At 46.5% G+C, this 10,226-nt stretch overlaps 1 protein-coding gene across 1 annotated transcript; it reads right to left on the bottom strand.

The window, feature by feature from the left end:
- Window positions 1-1,747: 1,747 nt before the first annotated feature.
- On the bottom strand, window positions 1,748-5,762 carry LOC119929519 (putative olfactory receptor 14L1). The gene is made up of 2 exons (XM_038747693.1): window positions 4,970-5,762; window positions 1,748-1,812 (listed from the first exon to the last, which is right to left on the bottom strand). Exons 1-2 carry the CDS (start codon window positions 5,760-5,762, stop codon window positions 1,748-1,750), a joined length of 858 nt encoding a protein of 285 aa, XP_038603621.1.
- Between the last annotated feature and the right edge of the window lie 4,464 nt (window positions 5,763-10,226).

Raw genomic sequence — 10,226 nt, 5'->3', positions numbered from 1 at the left:
GTGCTCTAGCCTCTATGCCATGATGCTTCTCACTTCACTTCTCTGAGCCTCAGTATGCTCATCTGTGGAATGGAGATATTCACTGTGAGCTCATGTGGGAGATGGACTGTGTACAACCTGATTAGTTCGTGTTTACCCCAGCACTTAGTACAGTGTCCGACACATAGTAAGTGTGCCAGAAATGACATCAAAAAAAGAATGAGAGGGAATGAAGGGTTGAGAAGTTTGAGGGAGGAAGGCTCATAGGAAAGCTCTGATCTGTAGACCAGAGAGACTAGATTCCTCCATTAATATAACAATAATGGTATTAGCTAAGATCTTACTTGGCTATAGTCTAAGTAGGAGGGAGGACAGGTATTGCATCCCCATTTGGCAGATGAGGGAACTGAGGCACGGAGAAGTGAAGTGAGTTGCCCAAGGACACACAGCAGGCAAGTAGAGGAAGCAGAATTAGACCTCAGGTCTTCTGCCTCCCAGGCTCAGGCTCTACACCAGGCTATGCTGCTTCACCCAAAGGGATTCCTCCATACTCCTATTACCCCAGAAAGAGAGAGGATCGTTTCGCCCATGGAAATGAAGATGCCAGAGAAAATCTTCCCCAGCGTGGCCCTCAAGTGGGGGATAGAGAGGAAGAGCCTTCTAGACTGTGAGCCTGTTGTTGAGTAGGGACCATCTCTCTATTTTGCCGACTTGCACTTCCCAAACGCTTAGTACAGTACTCTGCACACCGTAAGCAATAAATACAATGGAATGAGTGAATGAAAGAGGCACAGACAGAGAGAGACAGAAGAAGAGGGACGAGAGAGATGGAGGTAAATAGACTGAGAGACGGGGAAGGAGAGGGAGGTGGAGGAGACAAACCAGAGGCAGAGAGATGGGAAGACCAAGAGATCAGGAAACAGAAATGGGAGATAGACTGTAAGCTCTCTGTGGGCAGGGAACCTGACTACCAGCTCTGTTACATTCTATTCTCCCGAGTGCTTTGTACAGTACGCTGCACACAGTAAGCAATCAGTAAATACTATTAAATGAATAAATACCATTGATGATCCTTTTCTCCAACCTAACAAAAATCACAAGGACTGGATAGATGGTCAAAAGACCCTAGCTGAATGCACTTGCATCTGCAACCTTTAACAACTTGATATTCACCGCACCCCCAGACCCACAACACTTATATACCAGTGCTCCAGCACTTAGAACAGTGTTTCTCACATAGTAAGTGCTTAACAAATGCCATCATCATTATTCTTAATCAATCAAACAATCAATCATTCAACTGTGTTTATTGAAGGCTTACTGTATGCAGAGCACTGTACTAACTGCTGGGGTAGATACAAGATAATCAGGTTGGGCACAATGCTTGTCCCACACAGAGCTCGTGTCAATCTCCATTTTACAGATGAAGTTAATGAGGATCACAGAAGTTTAGTGACATGCTTAAGGTCACTCAGCAGACAAGTGGCAGAGGCAGGATCAGAACCCAGGTCCTCTGATTCCCACCCTGTCCTCTATCCATCAGGCTACGCCAATTCCACTTCTGGCTGTTTGTATTTATATATACATATATGCATATATGCAAGCTTATGTTACAACATTCTCACCTTACCCTCATTTGCAGATCAATGAGACACCCCCACCCCCGATAAATGAGAAAACAGCTATTGAAAGCAAAACGACATTGCATTCTAGGTGAGCATTTTCCTTCCCAGGATCTTCTCCAGGGCAGCCTTCATGTCACTGTTCGTCAGGCTGTAGATGAAACGGTCAGTGCGGGGGGCATCACCGTGTAGAACACGGACACCAGCAGCTCTTAAAATGACGGAGAATCGGAACGTGGTTTCAGATAATAGAATGAACCGGTGGAGAGGAAGAAGGTCACGACGATGAGGTGGGGCAGACAAGTGGAGAAGGCTCTGGACCAGCTCTCTGAGGACCGCATCCTCAGCACAGTTGAGCTTATGCAGACTAAAGAGACGATCATGGAAACGAAACAAACTGGGGCAAGACACGTAATGAGGGCCAAAACGCCCATCTCTGCCATGATCCAATCAGAGCCAGTCAGAAGAAGGAAATAGATTTCCCTCATTATTCATTCATTCATTCATTCATATTTATTAAGCGCTTACTGTGTGCAGAGCACTGTACTAAGCGCTTGGAAAGTACAATTCAGCAACGTAAAGAGGTGGTCCCTATCCAACAATGGGCTCACAGTCTAGAAGGGGGAGACAGACAGCAAAACAAAACATGTAGACAGGTGTCAATGCCATGGGAATAAATAGAAGTATAGCTATAGACACATTATTAATAAAATAAATGCAGTAATAAATATGTACAAATATACACAAGTGCCGTGGGGAGTGGGAGGGGGTAGGGCAGAAGGAGGGAGTGGGGATAATGGTGAGGGGAGGAGGAGCAGAGGAAAAAGGTGGAGGGGCTCAGTCTGTGAAGGCCTCCTGGAAGAGGTGAGCTCTCAGTAGGGCTTGAAGGGAGGAAGAGAGCTAGTTTGGTGGATGTGTGGAGGGAGGGCATTCCAGGCCAGAGGAAGGATGTGGGCCAGGGTTCGACGGCAGGAGAGGTGAGAACGAGGCACAGTGAGGAGGTTAGCGGCAGAGGAGTGGAGTGTGCGGGCTGGGCTGTAGAAGGAGAGAAGGGAGGTGAGGTAGGATGGGGCGAGGTGATGGAGAGCTTCGAAGCCGAGAGTGAGGAGTTTTTGCTTGATTCGAAGGTTGACAGGCAACCGCTGGAGATTTTTGAGGAGGGGACTGACACGCCCAGGGCGTTTCTGTAGAAAGATAATTCGGGCAGCAGAGTGAAGTATAGACTGAAGTGGAGAGAGACTGGAGGATGGGAGATCAGAAAGGAGGCTGATGTAGTAATCCTGTCGGGACAAGATGAGAGATTGAACCAGCAAGGTAGCGGTTTGGATGGAGAGGAAAGGGCGATCTTGGTGATGTTGTGGAGGTTGAGACTGGCAGGTTTTGTTGAAGGATTGGATGTGTGGGGTGAATGAGAGAGCGGAGTCAAGGATGACCACAAGGTTGCGGACTTGTGAGACAGGAAGGATGTTAGTGCCATCCACAGTGATGGGAAAGTCAGGGAGAGGATAGGGTTTGGGAGGGAAGATAAGGAGCTCGATCTTGCACATGTTGAGCTTTAGGTGGCGGGCAGACATCCAGGTGGATGTGTCCTGAAGGCAGGAGAAGCTATGGGCCTGGAGAGAAGGAGAGAGAACAGGAGAGGAGATGTAGATTTGGGTGCCATCAGTGTAATGATGATAGTCAAAGCCGTGGGAGCGAATGAGTACAGCAAGGTAGTGAGTCTAGATGGAGACCAGAAGGGACCAAGAACTGAACCTTGAGGAACCCCTACAGTAAGGGGATGGGAGGAGGAGGAGGATCCTTGAAACGAGGGAGAGTCGGAGCGTGGTTTCAGATAGTCGAATGAACAGGTGGAGCAGAAGAAGGTCACAATGATGAGATGGGGCAGACAGGTGGAGAAGGCTTTGGCTGAGGACCGCATCGTCAACACAGTTGAGAAGATGCAGACGTAAGAGACGATCATGGAAACAAAACAGATGAGGGCAAGACAGGTAATGAAGGCCGAAATGCCAAGCTCCACCATGATCCAATCAGAGCTAGTCAGAAGAAGGAAAGAGAAATTTTCCCCATCAGTGTCAAAGGTCGGGGCAAGAATATTGGAGGTGTGTAGAACAGTAATGGAATATGACTGATTCCGGAATGATGGCTCAGTCTACTGATTAAGAGGGTCAGTCAGGTGGACTAATTGTTATTCACTGGCCAACTTCCAGTGGATCTTGAAAGTGATTACGGCTTCAGTGAGGGCCTTGCTTCATGGAGATTTATGATTTGTTTTGGTTAGGGAACGGGAGCCTGGGCAGGAAGAGGAGGATAAAATGGCGAAAAATATCATCTGGGCAGCTGCTGAGCGATCCAGAGAGCTTTCTTGTGTCTGATCAGTTTCAAGTTTTCAGTCGCTTATTCTTAAAAAAGCAGCATGAGTCAGAGGATCTGGATTGTAATCCTGACTCCCCCTCTTGTCTGCTGTGTGATCTTGGGCAAGGCATTTCACTTCTCTATGCCTCAGTTCTCTAATCTGCAAAATGGAGATTCAGTTCCTATTATCCCTCCTACTTCGACTGTGAGCCCCATGCGAGACCTGATTATCTTGTATCCACTCCAGTACTTAATATAGTGGCCCACTCATGAGAAGCATTTAACAGATACCATAATTATTTGTAATCGCAAAAAGACAATCCACAGGCAATCCACAGGAGGTAGGACAGGTGCTGAATCTCCATTTTACAGATCAGGTAACTGAGACATAGGATAGTTAAGTGACTTGCTCATAATAACACAGCAGAAAGAGGAAGACCCAGGATTAGAGCCCACTTCCCCTGATTCCCAGACCCATGTTCTTTCCACTAGGCCATGCTTCTTCTTGGAAGAGTCCAATCCAACAGAGTTGTTAGACACGTTCCCTGCCCACAGTGAGTTTACAGTCATTCATTCATTCAATCGTATTTATTGAGTGCTTACTGTGTGCAGAGCACTATACTAAGCGCTTGGGAATTTCAAGTAGGCAACATATAGAGACGGTCCCTACCCAACAATGGGCTCACAGTCTAGAAGGGGGAGACAGACAACAAAACAAAACATGTAGACAGGTGTCAAATCGTCAGAACAAATATAATTAAAGCTATATGCACATCATTAACCAAATAAATAGAATAGTAAATATGTCCAAGTAAAATAAATAGAGTAATAAATCTGTACAAATATAAATACAAGTGTTGTTGGGAGGGGAAGGAGATAGGGCAGAGGGGATGGGGAGGAGGAGAGGAAAAGGGGGGCTCAGTCTGGGACTAATGGACGAGTTAAGATTTTCCTCTTGCTGGACCCTGTCCCACCTAACATTCTTCCCAAACTGGCCTTCAGCTCTCAGTTACTGAGGCTGTAGATGATGGAGTTCGTGGCTGGAGGCACTGTGGAATAGAATATGGACAGAAACAGATCCATCCCTGAGGGACTATTTGACTTCGGATTTAGAAAGACAAATGCCCCCACGGAGAGGCAAAGAGTGACAACGACCAGGTAGGCCAGGCAGGTGGAGAAGGCTTTGGACCTGCCCTCCACCGTTGGTATCTTCAGCACGACGGAGAAGATAGCGATGTAAGAGATAATGATGGAAACGAAGCAGAGCAGGGGGAGGCCTGTTGTAAAGGTGGTGACTTTGACTTCTCTAAGGATCACAATGGAGTTAAAGTGGATCAGGAGGTGGGGAGTATCACAGAAGAAATGTTGGATCACGTTGTATCCACAGAAGGGCTCAGAGAAGGTGGCGGCCATGTGCATTAGGCCGGAGAGGTCCCCACTGAGCCAGGAGGTGGTCGCCATCTTCCCACAAGTCTCTCTGTTGATGACAACCTCGTAGCACAAAGGGTGGCAGATGGTGGCATAGCGATCGTGGGACATCACAGTGAGGAAGCTCATTTCAGTGGATGCCAAAGATATGAAGAATAAAACTTGTAAAACACATCCTAGGAAAGAGATGGATCTGATGTTGGTCATGGAGTTGACATCGGACTTGGGAACGGTGACTGAGATGAGGCAGAGGTCAATGAGAGCCACGTTCCTGAGGAAGAAGTACATGGGGGTGTGGAGGCACAGGTCGAGGGTGGTAATGGTGACGATGAGGAGATTCCCCATCAGGGGCGTCAGGTAGACCCGGAGGAACAGCATGGCATGGACCAGCTGCAGCACCCGGACCTCTGAGAACTCCAGCAGGAGGAATTCCGTCACCATAGAGATGTTGAAGATTCCTTCTCCAGTGATGCTGTGGGCACCCTGGGGAAAAAAAGAGCTTTGAAAATGAGAATGAACAGGCAATGCTTTTCCAAAACAATTCTGGAGCTACTTGAAGGCTGAAGAAAATAACAAGAATGTTCATTCCCCATCAGAGAACACTTCAATTGTTCTAATAATAATGACATTAATAATTGTGGTATTTGTAAGAGCTTACTCTTTACTCTTTACTAAGTGCTGGGGTAGATAATCAGGTCCCACGCAGGGCTCACAGTCCAAGTAGGAGGGAGAACAGGTGTTTAATTCCCGATTTGCAGATGAGGGAACTGAGGCACAGAGAAGTTAAGTGAATTGCCCAAGGCCACGCAGCAGACAAATGGTGGAGCTGGGATTAGAACCCACATCTTCTAAGATGTGCTCTTTCCACTATGCCACACTTACTTCTCGTCGCTTCTTCAAGGCATCGTCATTGGCCAGGTAAGAATTGATGGTGCCCTGTCTGATCCATTACCCCTTGATCAATTGCTAGCAGGCAGGGAGAGTGTTTATCACCTTTTTTATTTTGTACTCTCCCAAGCACTTAATACAGTGCTCTGCAGACAGAAAATGCTCATTAAATACTACTGATGGATTGATTGTGGGAAGGGATCATGTCTACCGACTGCATTGTATTGTACTCTCCCAAGTGCTTAGTACAGTGCTCTGCACACAGAAAATTCTCAATAAATACCGTTGAGACCCCATTTTTATTGCTATATCCTCCTCCTCATTGGCTTCCCTGCCTCCAGCCTCTCTCTTCTCCAGTCCATTCATCGCTGTGCTGCCTGGATTATTTTTTCTAAAATATCTTTCTACCTACAACTCCCCACTTCCCCAAAATCCCCAGTGAAAACTCCTCACCATTTTTTTAAGGCACACCATCTGCTTTCTTCAGTCTACTTCGTTCATTTGTTCATGCAATCGTATTTATTGAACACTTCTTGTGTGGAGAGTACTGTACTAAGCACTTGGGAAAGTACAATACAACAATAACCAGTGACATTTCCTGCCCACAATGAGCTCACAGTCCAGAGTGGGGAAGACAGACATCAATAAATAAAATTACAGATATGCACACTAGGCTTTGGTGCTGGAGATGGGGAGAGCAAAGGGATAAATAAAATTACAGATATGTACATAAGTGCTTTGGGGCTGGGAGCAGGGAATAGACAAGAGATCAAGTGGGAGTGATGCAGAAGAGACTGGGTGATGAAGAAAAGTGGAGTTTAGTCTGGGAAAGCCTCTTGAAAGAGACGTGTCTTCAATAAGGCTTTGAAGTGGCGAGGGTATTTGTCTGTCAGGTTAGAGGAGGGAGGACGTTCCAGGACAGAGGCAGAACATGGGCGAGGGGTCGGCAGTGACATAGGCAATGAGAAGGTTAGCATGAGAGGAGTGAAGTGTGCAGGTTTGGTTGTTGAACGAGAATAGCGAGGTGAGGTAAGAGGGAGCAAGGTGATGGAGTGCTTTAGAGCCAATGGAGAGGAGTCCTTATTTGATATGGAGGTGGATGGGCAACCAATGGAGAATTTTGAAGAGCAAGGTGACGTGATCAGAACGCTTTGGTAGAAGAATTATCCGGACAGCTGACTGAAGTATGGACTGGAGTGGGGAGAGACAGGAGGCTGGGAGGTCAGCAAAGAGACTGATCCAGGATTAGGATGAGTGACTCTATTTATGCAGTAGCAGTATAGATGGAGAGAAAAAAGGGTGGATTTTAGTGATGTTGTGAAGGTAGGACCAACAGGATTTGGTGACAGATTGAATATGTGGGTTACAGGTTACAGGCTTGTGAGACAGGAAAGATTAAGCAGATACTTAATCTACTCCAATCCATTACAAGCCATTCTGCACACTTCAGTCCTCTAGCACCAACTTAATCACTCTGCTTTGCTAACATCTCTGTCACTGCTGAACACATGCTCATAGCCTCCCCGTTTCCTGGAACTCCCTCTGTCTTCATTAGCCAGTCTAGCAGTGGCATTCATTGAGCGCTTACTGGATGCAGAGCATGCTTCTAAGTGCTTGGGAGAGTACAATACAACAGAATTAGTAGACAAGTTCCCTGCCCTCAAATACTCAATCAATGGTATTTATTGAGCGCTTACTATGTGCAGAACACTGTTCTAATTACTTGAAATAATCCAATGCAAGATAATTAGCAGTAATGTTTCCTGCCCATAATGAGCTTACAATCTAGAGGGGAGACAGAATGAGCTTGTAGTGAGTTTACAGTCTTGAGGGGGAGACACAATGAGGTTGTAGTTTAGAGGGGGAGATAGACATTAACATAAATAACTTACATGATTTATAGATATGTACATAAGTACTGTGAGGTTGAGGGTAGGGTGAATACCAAATGTTCAAAGGGCTCAGTGAGTCATATTCAACCCTACCAGTATCTAGAATTGAATCTTGGTAGTGATAACCAATCTTTAAGGAAGGCTTTGGGATAGTAATGACACCCCTTGGTGGCCTTTAGGATTATTGCATTTATTATAGATCTGGCTTTTCTTTTTTAATGATATTCGTTAAACACTTACTATGTGCCAAGCACTGTACTAAGTACTTGGCTAGATGTAAGCTAATCAGGTGGGACACAGTCCGTGTCCCACATGGGGCTCACAGTTTTAACCCCCATTTTACAGTTGAAGTAACTGAGGCACAGAGAAATTAAATAACTTGTGTAAAGTCACACAGCAGACAAGTGGAAGAGCTGGGCTTAGAAGCCAGGTTCTGGCTTCCAAGCCCATGCTTTATCCATTAGGCCATGCTGCTTCTCACTAGGCCATGCTATTTCCCCATAGGCTTCAGATCACTCAGTTTTTTATGGTATCCGTTAAGTGTTTACTATGCATCAAGGACTGTTCTAAGTACTGGGGTAGCTTCAAGTTAATCATGTCAGGCTTGGTTCCTGTCCCACACATGGGGCTCACAGTCTAAGTAGGAGGGAGAGCAGGTATTGTATCCCCATTTTACAGCTGAAGAAATTGAGACTCAGAGAAATTAAGTGACTTGTCCCAGGTCACACAACAGACGAGTGGTGGAGCAGGGATTAAATCACAGGTCCTCTCATTCCCAGGCCCATGGTCATTCATTCATTCATTCATTCATTTATTCAATCGTATTTATTGAGCACTTACTGTATACAGAACACTGTACTAAGCGCTTGGGACGTACAAGTCGGAAACATTGGCGACGGGCTCACAGTCTTGAAGGGGGAGACAGACAACAAACCCAAACATATGGACAGGTGTCAAGTCATCAGAATAAATAGAAATAAAGCTAGATGTACATCATTAACAAAATTAATAGAATAGTAAATATGTGCAAGTAAAATAAATAGAGTAATAACTCTGTACAAACATTTAAACAGGTGCTGTGGGGAGGGGAAGGAAGTAGGGCGGGGGATGGGGAGGAGGAAAGGAAAAAAGAGGCTCAGTCTGGGAAGGCCTCCTGGAGGAGGTGAGCTCTCAGTAGGGCTTTGAAGGGAGGAAGAGAGCTATCTTGGCAAATGTGTGGAGGGAGGGCATTCCAAGCCAGGGGGAGGACGTGGGCCGGGGGTCGACGGCGGGACAGGCGAGAACGAGGTACAGTGAGAAGGTTAGCAGCAGAGAAGAGGAGGGTGCGGGCTGGGCTGTAGAAGGTGAGAAGGGTGGTGAGGTAAGAGGGGGCGAGGTGACAGAGAGCCTTGAAGCCCAGAGTTAGGAGTTTTTGCCTGATGCGTAGGTTGACTGGCGGCCACTGGAGACTTTTGCGGAGGGGAGTAAGGTGCCCAGAGCGTTTCTGCACAGAGATGATCACGGCAGCAGCATGAAGTACAGAATGAAGTGGGGAGAGACAGGACGATGGGAGATGAGAGAGGAGGCTGATGCAGGCCATGATGCTTCCCTGTTAACCTGGAACATGATGTCTAATTTCCAGAGCCAGTTGCAAGAAGACTCACAAAAAGGCTTATGGATTCCTTCCAAATTCCTTTTCATTTCCACTCCAGAGATAATGTGCAGCAACTCCAGGAAGCTGATGGCCAATCTCTCTGAAACCAGATTTCTCCCAATGGGGATCTCAGAAGTTTGGGAGCTGCAGCTGGTCCACATCACGCTTTTCCTCCTGGTCTACCTGGAGGCCCTGGCAGGAAATCTCATCATCGTCTTCACTGCCCTCTACTGTCGCCTCCACACTCCCATGTACTTCTTCCTTAGGCACCTGTCCATCCTCAATCCCTACTACAACTCCACAACTGCCCCGAAGTGCATTCACAATAATAATAATGATGGCATTTGTTAAGCGTTTACTATGTGCAAAGCACTATTCTAAGCGCTCTGACCCACGGTAATTTCATCTCTTTTTTGGATGTGCGACCCA

The sequence above is a fragment of the Tachyglossus aculeatus genome, chromosome 6 (genome assembly GCF_015852505.1).
Source record: "Tachyglossus aculeatus isolate mTacAcu1 chromosome 6, mTacAcu1.pri, whole genome shotgun sequence".
In the NCBI taxonomy this organism is placed as follows: domain Eukaryota; kingdom Metazoa; phylum Chordata; class Mammalia; order Monotremata; family Tachyglossidae; genus Tachyglossus; species Tachyglossus aculeatus.
The sequence above is the reverse complement of the archived record's forward strand: the minus strand, read 5'-3'. Positions and strand labels throughout refer to the sequence as shown.